This window comes from Amphiura filiformis, chromosome 7 (genome assembly GCF_039555335.1).
Source record: "Amphiura filiformis chromosome 7, Afil_fr2py, whole genome shotgun sequence".
Classification (NCBI taxonomy): Eukaryota; Metazoa; Echinodermata; class Ophiuroidea; order Amphilepidida; family Amphiuridae; genus Amphiura; species Amphiura filiformis.
The window spans coordinates 30,173,310-30,196,040 of NC_092634.1; the positions used below are offsets into that span (position 1 = coordinate 30,173,310).

General features: G+C 39.5%; 1 protein-coding gene across 3 annotated transcripts in view; it reads right to left on the reverse strand.

Annotated features, from left to right (window-relative positions):
* LOC140156999 (mitogen-activated protein kinase kinase kinase 15-like) overlaps window positions 1–22,731 on the reverse strand; it is a 103,001-nt gene that overhangs the window by 39,545 nt on the left and 40,725 nt on the right. For all 3 annotated transcript variants that reach the window (XM_072180055.1, XM_072180053.1, XM_072180054.1), the window contains exons 7-12: window positions 6,910–6,958; window positions 5,251–5,372; window positions 4,119–4,231; window positions 2,198–2,357; window positions 1,343–1,424; window positions 585–656 (exon numbers count right to left, since the gene is read on the reverse strand). In XM_072180055.1, coding sequence (XP_072036156.1) covers window positions 585–656; window positions 1,343–1,424; window positions 2,198–2,357; window positions 4,119–4,231; window positions 5,251–5,372; window positions 6,910–6,958 — 598 coding nt within the window. The remainder of the gene's footprint in view (window positions 1–584; window positions 657–1,342; window positions 1,425–2,197; window positions 2,358–4,118; window positions 4,232–5,250; window positions 5,373–6,909; window positions 6,959–22,731) is intronic.

Genomic DNA, 22,731 nt, shown 5'->3' on the forward strand with positions numbered 1-22,731 from the left:
TGGAAGACTTTAGCTAAATCTTCCACAGGGGGAGTGTGGATTTTAAATGGAATTGCCCATTGCTGTCTTTCAGGCTACAGCTCTCCCTTTGCACGGATCCGCCATCATCTTGCTACAAAAACAAGGCCCTCCCTGCAAACGCATGTGCAATAAATGCATTTTTGTTTCTCACGCTTTTCTAGCAACATGCCAAAAGGCTTTAGCAAAGTGTACGCGGAAATTAAAGTATGCGTTTGACGGGCGTATGCAAACACACTTGTTTTGAGATGGCTGTGCGATCGGTGAATACTGAGGCAACTTCAACCCGCTACAACATATCATCGCCTCTAGATTGATGAGGAATTTTTACTTTATTTTTAATCTAGTTTGGCGCCCTGCACATTATGTTTTCTGCCCATCTCCATGGACAAGTATTCTTCAAGTACTTTTTTGGAGTCAAGCAAGCAAGAACCAAGGTTTAATGGTTCACATATTGGTTTAAACACTCTTATTTGGTTCCACAACTGAATTGTGTGTGCAAGACTGCAGAACCGATTGTAAATATTAACTGTTGCATATTTGTGTCACCATGTTAACATACTCACAGGAAATCTGACATCAGTTACGACATGCTCTTTAGTAGCTTCCACAAAGAAATCCAGCCAAAAAGAAAACAACTGAAAGGAAAAACATCAAAATAGATAATTAAGAACTAAACTTGTTCACACCATAATTTTACATGCCTTATTTAACTGTGTGTTTCTTTTATTTTTGCATTTTGCCACATGGTAACATATGGTCAATTTAAATAAACTGTTTTATACTTGTCCAATGTAGCACCCGTCAAAATCCTCAATCTCCATCAATCGCTCTGGCTGAATTTTGAACCCCATACGTCGTTAGTGTCTTAACCACAATGGGAACTACTGGCCAAATTATCTGCCTCTAAGAACTACTTTGATTGGATACAAAGAGGGCTACAATCTTGCATTGAGCCAATCAGAGACATGGTAAGAACATCAGTCAGCAGGGCTGAAGGGGATTAAGCTTCAAATTACAGATATATCTAAACACTCTTTATTGCTACTCAGATGATTTAAAGGTTGGTGGTCTGATATTTGTTTTCAAAACAATCTGAGTTATTGGCCTATAAGAACTGTTTTGATTGGTCACAAAGATGGCCACATCATGTATTGAGCCAATCAGAGATATGGTAAGAATAGCCAGTAGAGCTGATGGGGATTAAACTTAAAACTGCCATTAGACCTAGAAACTCTATTTTGATTGGTCACTCAGATGATTATATCATGTTATTAACCACTCAGAAATGCAGTAAGGACATGGGATTAATTTGTTGCTTTACCTGTTGGTCTCTGGTTGGTGTTAGGTCCACAGGTCTGACTTTGCTAATCATTTCAATATTCCCTAATGTAGACTTCAAATGCCTGAAATAATAACACGCAACATTATCAGTTCTGTTTCAAGAAAAACACCACCACATGTTCTTTTAAAGAACACAATAAAACAAATTAATGATAACATCTGTTCAGACTTTTTTTTCAAGTTCTGTTAAACCCATTTGAACATACTTTTCACTACTTTTTCTTTTAAAGAGTACTTTTCACTATATCGATAACGTAAAATTTTAACATGTTTCTCACGACTTACAGGTGGTCTGTGACCAGCATCAACTGGTCTTCAATGCTTTTGCAATGATATTACTTTTCACTATACTGATTCTTTTAAAGAGTAAGAAATTGTAACAAAATTTGCTTTTGAAATTAACCTATTTACTTTTCAAGTTCTGAAAAGCTTTTGCAATGACATTATTTGATAAAGTATTTGATCATTTGATAAAAAAACAACAATATTTGTGTTATTCCCCAAGTTTTGTTTAATTAAACATTTTCATCCAAGTTAATCCAAAACTAGTTATTACATTATGTTTTTACATGAAAATGCACATTGCAGATTGTGTAGAAAAAGATGCTTGCCATTGAAAACTTATTGAACTTGTTGTTTTGGTTGTGGTTCTTGTTCTTATCATCACTCTTATCATCAACATCAAAATCATCATTATAATCATCAGCTAGCCTGAAGATACATAGTAGGAATAAGGAATATTATATACACTCCATGACAGTGAGCCTGGTTCATCACATTGAATCTCTTTTTTTTTTTCTTCTTCTTTTTTTATCCAAAATATCAATCAACTTACCAGATTGGTGGTTTAAGTTTAAACATACACTCCGCAGCTTGGCAAGCTTTACCAAAGTCTCCAGCTAGGACACTGATCTCAAAGAAGGTAGCCACATCCCAGTAATCTTGTAAAGACTGTAAGCTACCCTTCTTGCCAAGAAGACTATTCAATGTCATACCTGAAAGACAAGTAATATTGAAATTATTGAAATGTTAGAATACGATATTGAAAACCATGTTCTGCACTCTGAATTTTTAAAAAAAATGATGCTGATTCCAAAGCTGCACAAACTCTCAAAATTGTTGCTTTTGTTGCCTGTAAACTATAACCAATCCTGTTGCATTGGCTTGTCAGTGCTAACCTTGATTCAAGGCTTTGTCCTCCCCTCCCCCACCCACCCCATTTCATTCCTTTCCGGCTTTTAATGGGGCCTAGTTTACCATCTAGTTAGAAAATTTTAGCCTTGAGTTTTAGAAACCAAGTGATGGGTGGCACATGCAAGTAGATAAGATTTTTAATGTTGACCAAATTCTACCAACACACTACCAATTCTTTGCCTATAAACAAAAATGAGGTATCAAAAAGTACACACAAGATATTTCAGCTAATTATTAGTTTTAGTAATGTGTTTTCTGTAAAGACAATTATTGTGATATTTGTCTTGATGTACAGCTCTATTGTTTTTCATTTCAGGTATAGAAACTGAATGAACATTCAATTAACTCTTAATACATGAAATTTACAACACATCTTCACAATGCAAACTCTCCTCTTTTATATCGCAATACTTGTAGTCTGCATTGTGTATCATCACCAAACATATAAACTAGATCCTATTACCGAGACCCAATTGATATTCTATATGAATGATGTATGTGATATATATCCAGATATTGAAACCAGAATCCAGGTTTCAATTTGAGTTTCGATAGTACTAATATAATACTGATGAGAATCTGCTTATCTTAAATAAATAAAAGGGGTTATGTGGGGGAACTACCAAAAACTTCTGTTTCATAAAATCACAATTTCATGATTTTTTCAAATTATTCTCTCATTTTTCCCAAAATTGTACCAATATTGATTCTACATGAACAATTCAAGGGAATGCGTTGTGTGAAACCCAAGTTGAAATTCTAGAAGTGCTTTTGTTGTTGTTAATGATATAATGTTGTTGATAATATAATTGCACTAACTATACTATGATCAGCTCGTAATAGGCGGGAATTATTTGGTTTTTGTTACTGCGCGCATCAATAAAGTCCAAACTTCCATTCACGCAATATGCAAAGCGCAGTTCGCGTAGGTGCTGCGCTCAGCTGTGTGTACGCAATTCTAAATTAATCCACGATGTTATGAGTCCCGCCTATTACGAGCTGATCAGAGTATACAGTGATATTTACAGGAATTGCCTGGGATAAAAAGCATTTGGTAGCTCTGTATTCACAGGTATCCTCATCTGGTTTACACTGGTTATCAAATGTTTGCCAAAACGACATCAGTCAGAACATCAAATATTTTGCCCAGCACCTGGATTTCCCTAAACAGCGATGATACGTTTACAGGCTTTGCGTTTTAAAGGTGAGCACCTGGAATGTGTCGCGCAGGGCTCATCTTAAGTTGCCCATCTGAGTGTAGTTTATAGCTCACCTTATAAAATCGGCCAGATTCTTCACAATTAAAAGTGCAGTTTATTGTACACCTGACAATTCGCCTTAACATTTCAAGGATGGTGATTTATTGCACGCCTAGTATTTTCAAAACTCAAGCCTGCTTTTGGCATTTTTCATTTAATGAGTGACGCTGTTTACAATCTGACTTATTTGCATAATTTATGTTTTGGAATCTATCACACAGTTTTGTAAGTGTGCATCCCTCATCAATATACAAACAATCAAAAAACAAACAAAAGTAGAAATTAACTGTTTTCTTTTCTTACCTATTTTCTGTAGTTCAGCTGATTTCTCAAAGTCTTTGCCAGCTAACACTAGCAGTGTGGCCAAGTTTATACCTGCGTACTCGTTGGGTTGGACTTCAAAACCTTTACGATACCTGATGGCATGAATGATGAAAAAACATCAAAATCAAGCATTAGAAGCTCTAATAATTTGCCACAGAAGTAGTGATGTAACAGGACTAATTACCAGAGCGATGGGTCTACACTACTTTTTGAAAACATTGCCCTGCACTATAGGCAGGCTGCACTGTGAGTATGTGCAATCATATTTTGAATATGATACCTCCCTTTTCAAAGATAATAATCTTACAGGTGAGAGCAAATCATAGGCCAACATGCAAGTCACGTACGTCTATTATTATGGGATGGTCGAGTAATATAAACATCAAAGTACATGCATGCATGTGCCATGGGTTTCCGTTCATGATTGATCAATAAATTGACAGCTAAAATGAAGAAAACATTGCCTTTTTTCCCCAACATTTCAGAATTACATTTTTGGATTAATGAGATTATTAAATCATAATTCCGTTCTAGTAAAGGAAGGTAGAATATAACACAACATGCGATCTAAGACTTGGAAGCTTACAAGAACCAATTTTGGTTCTCCTCGATGTAATCCAGCAAGAACCAGCAAGGTTCTCAGGTTCTCGTCGGATTTGAATCCCTGCCTGTTACATCACCACTACTTTGGTGAATTCAAGGGGAAAAGCAAACAAATATTTGTCACTTTAATATGATAATAAAACACCTGGAAACTAAATGCAGGCATATTGTGCAAGCCCAATGTCACATTTGATATCCAATCATTTTTATATAGTAATGCTGCATTATGGGATAGGTCACAACTTTTTTTAAACATTTGATCTGAAGTACAGTATTTTAACAAATAAGCCTGTGTAAGAGACTAACCAGTGAATAGCTTGGCCTCTGCTTGGTGTCTGCTTTCTACATCCTCAAACTAAATGCAGGCATATTGTGCAAGCCCAATGTGACATTTGATATCCAATCATTTTTATATAGTAATGCTGTATTATGGGATAGGTCACAACTTTTTTTAACATTTGCTCTGAAGTACAGTATTTTAACAAATAAGCCTGTGTAAGAGACTAACCAGTGAATAGCTTGGCCTCTGCTTTCTACATCCTCATAGTTAGACTCCACCAACTTATCCTTGTAGATTCGTCCACACAGGCAAAACATATCTGGCACTTGGTTATCTGGATTTTCCAAAGCCTACATGAGAAATAAATAAAACATTGTGTATAGTACTGTTGCAATATAAAATAATTGATTTCATTAGCATAAAAAATGCAAAATTATTATTATAACATGAGAACAAGTATTCAGCACTCACCATATTGTTCCAGGTATTTCAGAATTAGAGTAACCACACTCCATTCTCAATTATTATTTGAGATGAACATTTGACTCTGTTCAGAGAGGATGGCCCTGGAATTATTGGTGTTACTAGAGAAGAGAGTCATTAAATGTGGAAGGTTCCCATCCCCCATCCTGATTGAGGGTATGGAGTCTCTTTCTTGATATAAAGAGATTCGGAAAAATTTCAGGCCAATAGTTTCTATGTGACTTATTGTGGTATTACACCTTTATATAAGCACGGTTTCCACCAGAACAGATAACAGCCTACTATATGATAAGTAGTTAATTTGTGTTCATCGTAGAACTTTCCTACTGTGTACAAGTGACGCATACAGCGTAGGATACTAACACGAACTTGTGTATTTACACAAACACATTTGGTCAAATCTGATAATATTGCAGCTGCGTTGTACGCCCTCGTATTGCTAAGAGCGAAGTTACTACATGTAGTGTACCGAGGGTTCCACAATGAATACGAAAGTAGCAGTTTTCCTATACGAATATACAACTGCTTTATTACTCCAACAGTTTCTTTACAATGATATGATATTGGGCAAGATTCTGATCTTGATTGGATTCCCTACCTACTTGAGCTGTTCTATTTTAAATCCATACACCTCCATGGAAGACATGACCTTTGTCTCCCAAACAGGGAGTGTAGATTTTAAATGGAATCACCCATTCAGGTAACCCCATTTGAAATTCAAACTGCATACATGTGTGAAAGATTAAAATCATATGTTCCATAGGGGGTGTATGGATTCGCATCTGTAGACGTTCCTGGATTATGGTTGGATTCCCCACATGCGCAAAACAAAATGACCCTATGAAAGAGTCTCTCTAAAGTAAATTTTCTAATACACTACAAGAATCTTATTGCTGCCAACCCCAGAGGTACTGTTGCCCACCTACTTTGTGGCTACTCTAGAGTACCTGTACGTGCAATACCAATCCAGTACCACTTTGTGTAATTATATTCCAATGAGTGTACTCCAGAGTACCTGCACAAGTACTCTATAGAGTACCAATGAAGGAGCTGAGCAGCAGTGTACCTCTGGGGCAGCAGAAATAGTAATCTGAAGTTAATAAGGTAATTCAGAGTTTATATGTGTCACACGTCGAGTGTATACAAGCGTAAACGCAAAAGTGATAAACAATCATGCTGATTGGCTGATTCAAAATTCAAGACAGGTTAGCACATTGGTCATTAAGCACATAGAAGGTGATACTTCTATGCTCTTAACTACGCTTTCTTCTACACTCTCAAAGATCACGATCGCATATTCAGAACTCATTCTGAACAATCAGAAAAGTCACCATCATATACTCTGAACTTGATCTAAATAATTATGAAAGTTGCTTTAGTCTAATGTTAAGATTTGCTACCTACCTGTGAGATTTCTTTCAATGCCTTCTCTCTGTCACCTGATTTCTTTCGTCTGCAAGATATAAATGAACAGGAAAATAAATTATTGGGGAATTATTGCAGGCCACTTAATCCATTCAAAGTGATGCTCCTGGAGTTGATGTGTAGCCAAAGAGTCAGGACTCTGAATAGCAGGAGCATAATGCTATGGTAAATCAGCCATATTGGGTTGTTATGCATGCAGACCAAATTAGTGTACCTTGGCAAATCCCCAAAATCAGACGATAAGGCAACGAAAAAAAACCCTGTTCTACGGGCGGCTGACCTTTCAAGTAGGGGCTGTTGATCAGGTCTTTTTTTTTGCAAATGACTTGACTCCAAAAATCACCAAAATCTTTAAATATTTTGCAATTTGGGGAAATACAAAATCTTTAAATATTTTTTTAATTTGGGTCGGCATTCAATTGTACAGGAAAAATTTGTTTCTCAATTTTGGTCAAATCTGGGTCGGTCAGGCCCGTAGAACAGGGTTTCCTTTTTTTGTCGCCTAATTGGCTCTTTTGAAAGCTCAAAAGGCATCAAAATAGTAAAACTACATCTTTTTGAATTATGGATATTGCACCAAACCAGCCACATTTTCCCAACATTGAAAACAGCACATATGCCACTTGAGTTTATCCCATAAAATCCGAAATAACAACAACTTGAAATATATTACAAATAGTAAAACAATGTAATTCCATATCTTTACATTCTCATTTTTTTTATATAGTTATATTTTACTGTGACCACTACCCATATAATCACACCTTTTCAATACTGCCATATACCCTGCAGATGATGTCAGGAGACACATGTATCAGAAATGAAATCTAATAAATATCGAGCAGCAGCATCAGTGTTATGTTGTCAATATGTTGTTCCACACCACAGACACAAGTGCGTCAGTTTATATCGCATAAACAGACTTGAATTGACACCACAAGTAACAGAATAATACAGGCCAATTGGTTTAAAGGTGGTTGCAATAATAATTAATCAGGTACCACATTTTTCCAGGGTGTGTCTCATTGGAAATGAGGGTACAGGGATGTGCAGCAGATTCAAGGTGCATTTTCAGCTATTAAAAGCAGATTTGGGGTGCATTTTCAGCTATTTAGTGTAGATTCGGGGTGCATTTTCACTCCACCATTTTGGTTTATTGATGGCCCTGTAAAGTGTGCTGAGGCTTGTGTATCAACGTCTAGGCGCCAACGTCTCGACGTTGAGCCTGTGCGTAGCGCACTATAAATCACTGCGCTTTTTTTTCATGAAAATTTGGTTTAAGAAAGGGTGTTTTTTTTTCGAATTTTCTCAAAAAAATGTCCATTTTTAATATATTTTTGGCACAATTTGTCCACAGTTTTTCTAAAATTGGTATAATTTTGGGTAATTTTTCATCAAATTTTGGTTTTAAGTCTGGTTATTTGTCAGAGTTCCAGCCGCACATCCCCACCCAAACCAGAGTTGAGAGACCCCCGAGTTTCCCTTTTCTCTATTACCCTAACTAAAAAATATTTATTATTTCTTCATCTTTATTCAAATTATTCCTATCAGAAATGTGCATCACAGTTCCTTCTGACAAAATTAAGATGCAGACATATTGAAATTATAAAACTAAGCTTCAAAATGACAGCTTTGTTTAAAAAATATAGTTAAATGTCACGTTCAAATTTTTATGAAATTATTTTTCATTAATAGTTTTAATATCTACCTAGGAATGTAGTTGACAACATTAGCATCCATAATCACATTCTTCTGCCAGCTTTAGATCTTCAACAGCACTCACAAATAAGATAATTAATCATTCCATGTCTATCTCATAATCCCGTTTTAAAATATAGCTCAACTATAGACGACAAAACAGACATGATCACATCTCCATGTCACCACACATAATGATACAGAAAATGATATACCTATCCTTCAGAAACCAAACAGAAAAGAATCTTCTGGGTTTCCCAACTAAACAACGGACACCCACTGCACCCTGCAAATCTGGGTTAATTCAACACTGGTATACCCAAATCTTTCATGTTTCATAATGGGCTCAACCCATTTATGCTTACAAATTACACACAATTATCCTTCCACAGAATTCTTCCTTGTTTTTCCCCTCCTACAAATTTGAAACTCCCACAATGTATGTTGAACCACAAAGTTACTGTAAAAGTCAAAATATTTGTGCTATATTTATTTTCGAGTTCCAAGCTGCTACCGCGAAAATAACAACACGCAAATATATTCCTTTTGTGTATAGGTCAATGTAATTATAAGGAAACTTAGAATCGCACATTTAAAAACAGAGCACAAAAAATTAATCGCGCAAAAAATTCCACTTTCAGTATACACCTTCCACAACTTATTATACTGTATAAGCCAAATTTTTGCATTGGTTTTATTTTCGTGCATTTTGCAGTTTGACATACAGGCCTGCAAATTCTACGCCCTGCGAATGTGCTTGATAATAAAGCTTAATAACTAAGAATAGCTTAATTAATAACTATTAATAGATCTAGATAATAAACCTTAACTGCTAAGAAATTTAATAATCGTAAAATATTGGCTGATACAGTAGTCTCCATTTCCATTTTGTGTATACCATTTATAAATGTAAAATTTCAACTTCCCCCCCCCCCCACCCCAAAAAAAATAAATGAAATTCCCACAGTGTACATTGAACCACAAGGTTACAACTTCCACAACTCAATTGTCCACATTTCCATGTCATGGATAGGATACGTGTATGCGTAAAATTTCATGTAGAGAGCTCCAGTTTGTGTTTCAGCACTGTATATTGACACATGGTATGTTTCGCTCTCGTATCGGTTAATGAAACTTTTTTTTTAAATGAAAATAACCATTGTTAATTGCATGTTATATAAACATATTTTATATTTAAATTTCACGTTTGCAAAAGGCTGCAGTGTGATTCCCAAGGTGTGTGTATGGTCACATTATGATGATTTTGAGGATGATTTTATATTATGGTAGAGATTATTTCGGGTCCCTATCATAGGGAGCTAGTCCGACAAATATGATAAAACTTTTTGTTTTCTATATTACCAAGGGCGGGTTATACTTACCTAATATATTATTCAATACAAACTGCAACCTCTCTAGGGTGCGTAAACCTTCAAATAACACCGTAAAAATCCCCAAATAAAAAAGGGACCGGCAACCCCGGATCCTGGGATTACCCATAGGGCCTAGCGGCGCACCTACTTCCTCTCTCGCCCACATGAATCTGTCATACCGAAGCAAATTCAGGGGAGGAGGTGGCTTGAATAATATATTAGGTAAGTATAACCCGCCCTTGGTAATATAGAAAACAAAAAGTTTTATCATATTACTGGCGGGCTTATACTTACCTAATATATTATTCAATACAAACTGCAACAGTCTGGCACCGTGAAACTAGGTGGCGGTGAATTTGCGACCGCACTGCCTAGACTAATTGACAGCGGAGATAATATTTTCCTAAATCAATATAACAGATATAAGGAACTGGGACCAACTCACGGTCCTTATCGTCTCCTGAAATAGATAGCAAATGAATGGTTTGAAAAGAATGACACATGTTCTTTCCTACCCATCTCTTAGTGATTGTGTGCATTGGCCTTCAGTACCGCCGTGGCGTAAACTAGTCTCTTGACAAGGTCCTGTATCCCTCAAATATCTCGTAATGAAGGATGATTCTGACTTCCAGGACACGGTATTTACTATCTCTCATATATTGGCGTCATGGTTAAAGGCCCATGACGCCGATAGGCCTATTGACCTTGATGAATGAGCAGGGGGTGGGACCTCCCCTCTCACTGCCTTCGCTTTCCTAATTACATCAATGTGCCCTCCAGCCAAAGCGACAGCCAAAGTCGCTTTTGCTGCTGGCTTAATGTTTGTCTGTGCTGTGACAAATCATTGCTGAATTGGTTTTCCCTTAATGATGCGCACTAGGCTAGTGTGATCAATGTACCCTTTAAGTATCTGAACTGGACAGTTCAAACGATCTTTACAATGTATAGAGTGAGGGTTCAGAGGAGGGAGAACACTGGAGAAGCTGAAAAATTAGATCTCTCATTTTCACCAGGAATCCTGGACAAAAAACAAGGTCACCCCACGATCACTAAAAACTATGTCCTTACCTATCGTTAGTGCGTGAAGTTCAAAATAGCGTCTGCCGAAAGCCAGAGCAATAAGAAAGACCGTTTCAGAGTTAGGTCCCGTAGAGATGCTGCCTGAGCTGGTTCAAACGAAGGACCTCTCAGATATTCCAGAACAGTATGAAGATCAAAGGATGGCATGATCTTCCTAGCTGGTGGTCTCTTAATAAACATACCTTCAATAAGATGAAGGTTTTTATTGTTACCAACTGAAGATCCACCAGGAGAGCCTGGATGGACTGCCTGAATGGCAGATCTGTAGCCCTTGACAGTAGTAACTTGCAGACCATTATTAAATCTAGCTTGTAGAAAATCTGCGATTACACCAATAAGGGCTTTATTTGGAGTAACTTTCCTTCTTTTACACCACTTGTAGAAGGGTCGTAGAAGTGCAGAGTATACTCTGTATGTTGATTTTCTTCTACCTGCGGCTGCCAATTTGGCAGCCTCCTTAGAAAAGCCTTCCTCCTGGAAACGTTCCACGACATGTTATGCAGTCAGATGTGTGACCCAGGTCGTGGAATTGGACTTTCAGTCCTGGTATCCAAAGAAGATCCGCAATCAGAGGAAGGATCAGTGGTTGATCCACTATCAGCGACATTAGATTGTGGAATCAGTGTTGGCGAGGCCAGAATGGTGCAATCAAAGTCATCAGATGGGTTTGAACCCCTGATTTCACTGATCTATAGATTACAAGCGGCGACTTAATCGCTGAGCTACGAAGAAGTCTCCTTATTTTCTGGAGGACTCTTGAAATCAGAGATATCGGGGAAATGCGTAGCCGCCATTCCCGCGCCATTCCCTGATCGAAAGAGCGTCCATCGCTAGGGCTCTTTCATCCTGCATTCTGGAGCAGTACACTAGTAGTTTGTGATTCCTTGTCAACATAAAGAGAACTACTGATGGTTGGAATATTTCCCTGAACAAAGGTTGAGCTATCTGGGGAGATAGCGACCATTCGGTCGGATTCAGAGACACACCCTGAGACAGATTGTCTGCTAGGGTGTTCAGTATCCCGTGAATGTGTACTGCGAATAGAGTTATATTCGTAGTAACTCTCTTGTGCGGAGGCAAAGGGTAGGAGATTTCGTCCCCCCTTGACGATTGATGTATGCCACAACCGTGGAATTGTCTGTTTTGATCAGTATAAGCTTCCTTGCACTTCTGCTTCAAAGCTCTGAAGACCGCCCTTAGTTCTAGTAGTTTATATGAACTTTGGCCTCCATCCTGGACCACGTATCTCTGACCTTGTGGTCCAACATGTGACCCCCAGCCTGACTGTGACGCATCTGTCGTCAGAGTGAGTTGAAAGGGAAATTGGGGGAAACAACACCCCTTGCTAGGTTGCTGTGATTTTCCCACCAATGCAATTCCGTTCACGCGATCTCCGTCATTGGAACCATGACATAAAGATGGTGTCTGACTGGATTGTAATGATACAGCAGGTGCAATTGAGTGGGTCTCATATGATAGCGGCACCAAGGCACCAGATCTACTAGACTGGCCATCAGTCCTAGTACTTTTAGCCAGGCTATCGCTGGGGCCGAATTTGATTGTCTCAGAATTCCTGCACACTGGTTCATATTGGCAACTCTGTCCAGTGAGAAGGTTGCCAGGCCTTGGACCAAGTCTAGGATTGCACCTAAAAATGTAGGGGTCTGAGAAGGCACCAGATAGGACTTTTTGAGGTTCATTATGAATCCTAGGTCCGTTATAGTATCCAGGACAACTTGAAGATGGTGCTTCGCCTCTTCCTTCGATATGCCTGTGATAATCCAATCGTCTAGATACCTAGATGGATTTCAATGTTCTGTTGTCTTAGAAAGGCCGTTACTGCCTTGACTATGCGAGTAAATACCCGTAGACTCGTAGAGAGTTCGAAAGGGAGGCACCTGAATTCGTAGGCCTTGCCCTGAGTGGGTGAATGGGAACATGTAGATCTGCATCTTTGAGATCTACGGATGCTGCCCATTTGCCTTTGATAGGTGAGTTCATCACTGTTTTCAAAGTTTCCATCCTGAACCTCTTTGGTTTTATAAAGCAATTGAGAGGTTTTAAATTCAGGATTGGTCTCCAATCGCCCGTTTTCTTGGGGCTAGTGATTGCATTCCTTTCTAGAAGTGCTGAGACCTCGTCTAATAGAAGTTTTCTTTTTAAGTCTTCTTTTGGTAACATGGTCCTGTGGACCTGTGCACGTGACGGGGGAGGTTCTGTAAACTCTACTCTGTACCCTCCGTCACTGTGCGTAGAACCCATATGTCTGGGTTTATGTATGGTCATGCTTTTGCGTAAAGTATAAGGCGACCACCCTCGCCACGAGAGACCTCTGGGAATGGAGGCTGCAACATCTGGCCCAGATCTCGCAGCACCATGATCGGGCAGCATCAAAATCCCGAAGGATTTCCCCCTCAAGCCTTTTTTAGCAGCAGGGGGACCCCCTGCTGCGGCTGAACTGGGGTTGTAAGGCCTAGCGGTTTCATCACCACGACCGTGACCTCGGCCTCTATAGTTACCGCAACCTCTCTGTGCCCCCCTTCCCTGTTTGCCGAAGCAAAACTGGGTTGGCTCATGGCTGCGCTTAGGTGCATACTTGCTGCCTTGTTTGACTTTGCCTCGAGATGCAGCCAGAGGTTTCCGTGCAGAGTCTATAGTATTATTGTCCCTGATCATTGCTAGCTTTTTGACTGATTTGGCAAAAGTTCTGCCAAAGAGAGCCTCTGATGAGAAGAGTAGACCATTCAGCAGGACCAGCAGTACGTCAATGAACTCCTTCAAAGTGTAGCTGAAACACTCTCCTGTCTTAGAACAGAAAGCCGATGAGACAGTGTCATCGCTTCTTTCAAATGAATGTCAGCCATGTTCACTAGTAATTTTGTCATGGCTGCTACCCCAGTAGGCTCATCCTGACTATCTTCCTCAATTTGATTGATGAGGGAATTCAGTAATAACAACTGAAAAGTGTCAAGTTTTGTTTGAGACTTGATGTGTTTATTCAAAGCTAGGAGCTCTTTCTCCCAAGAGGGTGAGAAAAAGGCAGGCTTGGACACCGACCCGGACTTAGACATTATCTTCTCCAGTTCCTTATCCATGGTAGGGACTTTGAGTATGTCTTCACAGTCCTTTTTGGAACACATAAAGCCTTACCTACAAAACTATGTGGTCCGGCACGCCCCTTGGCTTTCATAACCTTCTCCCGCTCTTTCTTAATCTGAGAAGGGAGGCGGAGCAAGGGTTTAACGCCCCCATTCGAGACCCCTATATTGCCTAGTAGGTAGCAGGGGTACTTGATCATCAGATGCCAAGTCCGAAGACACATCATCAAACTTCACAGTTAGATTAAAAATGTCACAAACTTCTTTGAGAATCGGATCATACGCTCCTTATTAAACAAGTCCTTTTAGTCTCCCTGACTGACTCGGTGGAGCTTCGTATTCCTCTTGACTCATCTGACGGACTCCTGATCATCATCCACACTACATGTAGGAGTGCCATCCTCTGAGTCACTGTCACTACTGGGAGCCACCAAAGGTCCCGTAGGCACAGCTGTTTGACATACAGTAAGAGAATCTACATTCGACCGAGACAATGGTTGATCACTGACTGGTCTTGTATTAGTACATCTCAACTGAGGACCAGACTCCCCCAAAGAATTATTATTCATTGTGAATTGAGTCTGTTGCTGCTGTGAAAAGGGTTGAGGAAAACAGCCTTGCCATTGTGCCAGGTTAGGCTGCATAAACCAGCAGGGGGAGGATGGGTATTGAAACCCTCCTCCCGGCTGTCCTACACTTGCAAATGGGTTTATAAAAGCCCTATTATTCATTAATTGAGCATTATATGCCGATGTATCATGAATACTAGGCTGTTCCATAGCGGTCATATACGGCAGGCCATTACTGGTTCCGTGCCGACTGACCCGCTTTTGCATGACGGGTGCGGTAGAATACATACCGCCACTTGACTGGTCGATGTGCTATATATAGCGACCCCCGACCGAGCCCAGAAATATGATCGCGTGCCGTAGCAATCGATCGATCATTGTCAACAAGTGAGGATGCATGCATCACTGCCCCATCGCCATGTGTCATTATTGACATTGGGGAAGCGCATGGAAAATTATTGCTAATCGGAGCAGCCCGCTCTTGCGGCCGCCTGGCTGTTCCTGCAATACGCTGATCGAACTCACCCCGTCGCTGCGTGGGTTTTAGTTGGTAATCAGCGGGAGTAAGACGCTCAGAAACACCACTCGACGGTGGTACTATTTCGGCTCTTCTCACCATGGCCGCGTCCGTCCCTCCCACTGGAAAGGACTGGCTAGCCATTATTACAGAGGGATTAAGAGGGTCAGATCGAATGTCCGCCCTATCCGCACTCTGCGTGATTGTACTCATCTTTATATGCCCTGTATGCACTTCTCGTGGGGCAGATTGAGTATTATAATCACCGGGAGAAATATGCCTTGACTCATTTGGTCTGGCTCTTCCGTTATGGGGTTGAACGCCTTGTCCCTCCTACAAACGGAGCCGACAAACGAGGCTGTTCAATGGGGGAGGTACTCTCGGAATCAGCGGTAATTAAACTGCTGTTGTTAGTATTATTGTTAAATAATGGAGTACCTCCATCGGTCACTGGGGAACCCGCACGTACCAAAGTGGGTGAGGGGATGACCGATGTTGTCGATCCTGTCTAGCATGCACTAGGATTATTCGACCCATCGGGAAGTTGCGTCACCATATTAGTCAGCTTTACTGACCCATGGGAGGGGCCGTGCACGGAACTAGACTTCCGGAATCAGGGACGGCTCGGTGGAGCCCAACCCGTGAAGGTGGGGCCCAAGAGACACGGTATTACCCTTCTTACCAATTGTCTTACCTGATTTAGCCTTAGGTTTAGGTTTCTGCTTTGGCCTCTGGCGTACATCCAATGCCATTGCTCTGATAGCTTGAGAAACACAGTGGGAATGATGTCTAACTCCATAAGGGAGACATTACACTTCTTACACTGAGAGGGCATCGTGGATGTTAAGTCTATACTCAGAACGAATCAGAGAAAATACGCCAAAAAGCTTTGTTTATGTAAATAGCAAGGCAAAAGAAGACTAAATACTAAACCCTATTGTATATAAATACGTAAAAGGCCACAAAATATACAGGTCAATATTAACGTATGAGCTCCTAAGCAAAGGACAGACGTAATAAGACTGTAGCTGGTAGACATATGCATATTATTGGTGTGTTAATCTCACTCACGGAAACCTGTAGTTTCAAAGAATAAAAAGAGGTAAACATTAATGCATGCATGCATAACACACATAAGAGCAACTCGTAGCTCTCTTTCTTTTGGTCGAGAAACGAGATGCAAATTACAACATACATTTATAAAATGGAACACCCAATATACTACAATAAGTATGGGGCCTATATGAAATATGTATGAAGCTGTATAAATATGAATTACCACATAAAGTCGGCAACTGGGAGCAGAATTCTGCACCTGTGATCCAGCGGGAATTTCCAATGTCTAAGGAGCCGCTAAATGATAAAATATCGAGCATAACCGACAAATAATGGTAAACTGGCATTGAGTGAAGGTTTAGCTATGAAAAGAACCACATATGACTTGTCAAAACCTTAAGATTAACTTAGATTTAGATAGATTTCTACAGACAAATTATCATACATGACCTTATTCATGGGGTTCTAAAAGAGAGAGGCAGTAGGTGCGCCGCTAGGCCCTATGGGTAATCCCAGGATCCGGGGTTGCCGGTCCCTTTTTTATTTGGGGATTTTTACGGTGTTATTTGAAGGTTTACGCACCCTAGAGAGGTTGCAGTTTGTATTGAATAATATATTAGGTAAGTATAAGCCCGCCAGTAATAGGACCTGGTTTTTTTCTCAATACCAACTATCACTGCTCAGGCTCTGATTGCTCAAGAAAGATTGACCGCGAAAGCAGCGCGGTCACTGGACTTTCGCGATTCGTCTTTCTTGCGCCATAGATATGAGATAGTGGTCATAGTCTGAGGTGAATATTGTCTGGTAAATAAGAAAAAAAGGTCCTACACGTCGGACTATATATAGGGAGCATACCAAAATAGATCCATAATAATAAGCCCTAAACAATTCAGTTTCATTAAGGTAGTACTACACCCCTTGATAAATGTGTGACTATTTTTGCATTTTCTCAAAAAATAATAGCACTCTGGTAACAAAAGTTATGTATATTATAGGGGCAAGGAATCAAGTTACTACACTGGAATTTCAGTGACTCAAGACAAGCGGTACGTTATTTATGATAAGAAAAGAGGTACCGCTAGAATGTACCTCATTTTTAACATATATAATGAACCACTTGTCTTGAATCATTGAAATTTCAGTGAAGTAAATTGGATTCCTTGCCCCTATAATATAGCCTACATAACTTTTGTTACCAGTGTGTAGTTATTTTATCAGGGACGTAGTACCACCTGAAGGGGGGTGGGTCAGATCTTAGCAATGTTTCCTACATTTTAAAAACATCCATGCAATGTTTGCTCAACTTACAGTTTTGTTACAGCTGGGGAAATATTGTCAAGCAGGGGAGGGGGGACACTCAACTTAAATTTTGGTAGAGGTCTGTGTGTGGCGTTGCACGCCTAACTTTGGGAACTGGGAAATGTTTTGGGGCAAAATAGGGTTTCTGAACTGAATATCAACATATATTTTTGGGTCTAGTGAACTGTAAATTGGGCCAAATTATAGGCTATATGGAGCTAAGAAATCCAATATTTTCCAAATTTGAGCTAAAAAACTACAATTGGCAAAATTTTACTTAAGGTGAGGCTAAAGAACTCCCTAAATGTGGGTCTTTGGAAAAAGGGACCCATACCACCTTTACATGGGAGTGCCCCCCCCCCCAGATCAAGCCTCAGAAGATACTTTTAATATTGATAGAGTTTCTTCCATATTTTGTTCCCTTGAGCTACAAAAGAACTGTTGTCCAAAAATATGCTTTCCATACATGTAGCATTATAGTAAATGTAAGGTTTAATTAAAAAATGGTTTCCAGGTTTGTAAAAATAATTACGGTAATTACAGCCTAGCTTGTTATTTTGTTTTGATAACAATCAACCCAGGAAAGGCTCACACGTTTCTTTATTAAACCATGTAGCAACCTATTTGTAAACTAGCTGTGTACCAAAAATATTTGTTCAGCATACTGCCAACCTTAGAAACTCAGAAATAAGAGCACCTAAAGTCAGTGTCTAATTAAAGTGAAGCGAGGGGAACATCAAGTGGTCGGGGGTGCATTCCTGGTGGAGGTCCAGGGGCAGAGCCCCCGCTCATAGTTTTTGCCTGTAGGAGAGTTGTAGGAGTGTCAACTGAATTCAGGCACAGGAATGGGAATTCGAAGTTCCAATCTGCAGGTTTACTAATCTACATGTATGGTATATAGCTTTTCTGTTACCAGTTGTTTATTTATTTTTTTTTTTTACAAATTGCTTGATTACAAAATAGAGGTTATCTGTGTTCTATAACTAAGCTGTATATCCTATGCAGCGACTGCTATACTTTGTTTAGGATTTTCAAAAGAAGTACCTGCAATCCCCTGCATGTGCAACCATGACTGTTTCAAAATAGCCCGCCAGAGTCATGCAAGTAACTCTGAGGCATGCATTGAATTGGTTTGAATGAAGAATACTACGGGAACCAGCGCCTATTGTTAGAAGTCACACATGAGTAACGTGGATAACTTCTATTCATGTCCACTACAGGTATTCCTATATGTAACTTTACACAAAATTAGAGTTAGAGTTAGGATTAGAGTTATTAGTTATCATTAGTGTTAGGATTAGGCTTAGGGTTAGGGTTAAGATTGGCTTACACAAAATAATTACATGAATGATCAACCCAACTCAGTGGCGTGTCCAACGGGGGGTGCTTTAGGGGTGGAAGCCCCTCACACTTTGTTAAATATCATGTAAAATCAGCCGTTTTTTGGTGATTTTAGCCATTAAGCCCCCCGCATAACTCTGAAAGCCCCTCTGAGCCCCCGCAGGAAAAGATCCTGGACACGCCGGTGCAACTACACGATAATAGCCCAAACGTCAAAGAAAAGGACAGGGGGCACTTTAGCCTGTGAGCACTGCTCCGGCATGACCTTTACATCACCTACACATACCAGCTCTTTCAACTGATACATGATTGGGTGAGGATGAGATTGGACCTCTTAATGGCAGATTATAATTTAACATTTTACATATGTGACACGATCTGGTCCATGGGGGCCAAAGGAGGCATTTTTGAAAATTGAGTTACTATAATTAATACATTATACATACAATTGGCTATCATTTACTGAAAACACCAAGGGTCTAGCATACTTGGTTCTAAAGTTATGAAGTTTTGTGATGTCTATTTTCTTATGTATTCTATTGTTTTTTGCTCCATATTTTTGCCTTTATCTCAGTTTCAAATTTGCCGCCTTTGGCCCCCATGGACCAGATCGTGTCACATATGTTCTTCCGTTTCAATAAACACAGTTAATGTTGCTGTAGCGGGAAATCACATTGTGCAAGAACCAACGATAACTCACAATTTACTTATTGTCCTTTCATTTGAAAGGGGTATCAGCAAACTTGAATGAGGTAGCTCAGGGGTGGGGTAAGGGATAAAGATGAGTTTTATCTTTAAATATGGTTATATTCACCTTAAAGCTTTAAAATGCTTTGAAGTGATGATAACCATATTTTGCAGGAAACCAACAGAAATAAGTAATGCTCAATATTCATCTTCCATTCATTTCAGCATGCAGTGAGACAGCTCAGGGGTGGGGTGGGGATAAAGTGTTGAGTTTTTAAAGATTTACAGTAATGCTAACCATGCTTTGCAAGAAACAAACAGAAATAAGTCACAATATTAAAGACAGAATAATAAGAGACATTTTAATATTTTGTTAACTTTTATTTACTTTACAACTAGTAAATATGGTACTTTTGGTTTTGCAAATAAACACAGAGAGCAAAAGAATCGAGGTGCCAGTTATGTTTACCCGGGCAGTAAGTATATTATAAACAAAGACCAAAATGTCAAAAATAAAACCAGCAGCCATTACCTTTACCCTTTAGCTCTGATTTAAGACCTCATTTGTTGGATCACTAAATAAATTCATCGCAACTCGCAATTAGTGCACGGTCAGGCAATCAATTACTTTTGATTGGATCATATGTTTCGCGTATATTAATGAGGTTATGAATGACCTGCGGTGACCAGTGACAATCAGGCACTCAAGCAACAAAAGCAACATTTTCAATTTAATATTTGATGCATGGATTTTGAGTTATTATCTCGTAATGAAGGAGAGTAATTACTTTATGCGATGTGTTTATATTATCTATATTTTTCAATTGCAGGATGCAATGCCATGATTACTGAGCAACTTCCCTGCAGGGCTGTCAACTTTTTGGAATTGCTTGGCGACTCCAATGTTCATTTTGTACCATGATTATTTGAGCCACGGCGCTCGAGAATGTGTAAAGCGGGGGGTAGGAGCAACAAATTATTCATGACGATGCGTGAGATTTTACTCATTTTCCAGCTTTTTGCGTGAGATTTACTACCTAGGCGTGAGATTATACTACTTTGGGATATTGACTTGGGAAAAAAAGTCTGAAATTAATTGGCAACCTCCTTAGATTAAATTCAGACTTCCGCTCTCCCCATGGTTCATTTAGAATTGGGTAAATGAATCATGAAAGTACTCTGTCCTTCGGAGTGGACATTAAGCTGTCGGTCCCATGTACAGAGGGCCATACCTGTACATGTATCTCGCAGCCAGTTTCGAAAAGAGTAGGGTGTTAACCCCTGACTGTTCCCAACCCGTCCCTGAGTTCAAATGGACACCAATGAAAATAAGCTTCATTAGAGGCTTTCTTGTATTTAAGCTATAGACTTGTCTGTAACCATCAAATGGGTGCCACAACTTTACACGCTTTGCGTTTCTGTGGCATCCACATCTCTCATACCACATTATTAAAATATTATTTTGTAATATTAATATTAGTATCTCAATTGTAAATTATTTGGCATTGCATGTTACTAATTTATTACAAAATGTTTTTTTCTATATCATGTTATTTAAGTGTATGTGTGTTGAGATGAAAATAAAACTGAACTGAACTGAACTGCACTGGCTGTAGACCCTGCCTTTGGTTTGCATAAGAGAGATCTGACATTAAAGTGATTGAAGTGCAGACCTCTGTGACTAAATGGTTGATATAAATCATTGTCAAAGTCAATGGTCAAATTGAGTACATGGAAGTTCTCTGACTGATGTTGGAGTTAAGCTTAACTCATCAGTGTTATAGTCTTCACAGAAAAGAAAGAAGATGCTCATAAAACACATGAATGAGATTGGCCACTAGACTGTTATACAGTTCACAAGCTATACTGATAGTACAGACCTATCATCATTCTCACTAAGTACAAATTCTCCAAAAGCAATACCCAGCTCATTTGTATCGGCAAACGTTTTTGCCATTGGTATATTCTCAGTGTCTGTGGTTGCAATCATTTTCCAAGGACTCACACAGTATTGCTCTATTTTCCCATTCTCTACCGATGTAATTCCACTCCCAATTATCAAGCAATCAGACATCTTATCATAGCACACACATCTTGCATATGGCATATCAACACTAAGGACCTCTCTTTCTGAATCCAAATCCCACACACACACTTTGCTCCTCTGACCACGGTCATCACACAAAGCAACCTGTGAGCCTTTCATAGCAGTAAGGCTATCTGGTACATAACTTAGGTTAATTGTTTTCAGTTTTGTTCCATCAGGCATAAGTACAGCAAGAGTCTTTGTATCTTCATCCACTACTATAACTCTATCATCAGATAGCACAGCAATAAAATGCAGTCCATAGCCTGTATTCCAGGCCATGACATACTCCTTTTCATAGAAGGTACCCTCATGCTGCCCTCTAGGACCAAACACTTCAACAGATGTGCGTGTAACAACCATGTACTCTCCATTACCAGTCACTGCTACATCATGTGCATTCTTCACATCCAGGTCCAATTCCTGCTTATATTCATCTGTTGCCTGTTTATGATAAATATGTACACCATCCCACTGATTATAAACAGCTAAAACCCCATTGTCCCCACCCACACGCTTAACAATATATTTATAATGTACAGCTCGGTCCTGTACTGCCCGTATGACTTGAGTCTGCTTCATTTTCCTTGTAGGTACAAGTTTTCCCAAACCACCAACTTGCTCTGATACAAACTTATAAGAGGTTGCTACAGGGTCTACCTCCTTTGTGCTTTTTCCAGCCAGTTGTATCTCCTCAAACTTTTCTTCAAGTTGATCATGCTTAATCACATACTCATATGGTGTTGCCCTCTCCATGACTCTACCTGCTTCAGCTACTATATCCCCCAATGCTTGATTCTCTCTGTCCAGTTCCTCCTTCTGCTTTTGGTATCTGAGTGAATTCCTCTGGTTCAATTCTCTTATCTGTATTTTTAGTGCATTCCCACTCTCAATCACTTTGGCAACTGCATCTTTTGTGGCACAGTCAATTTCTTGTTCAGTTACAGCAGTGGATTCTTTGACTTGCTTCGTAAGTTGAAGAACTTGTTGAACTGAA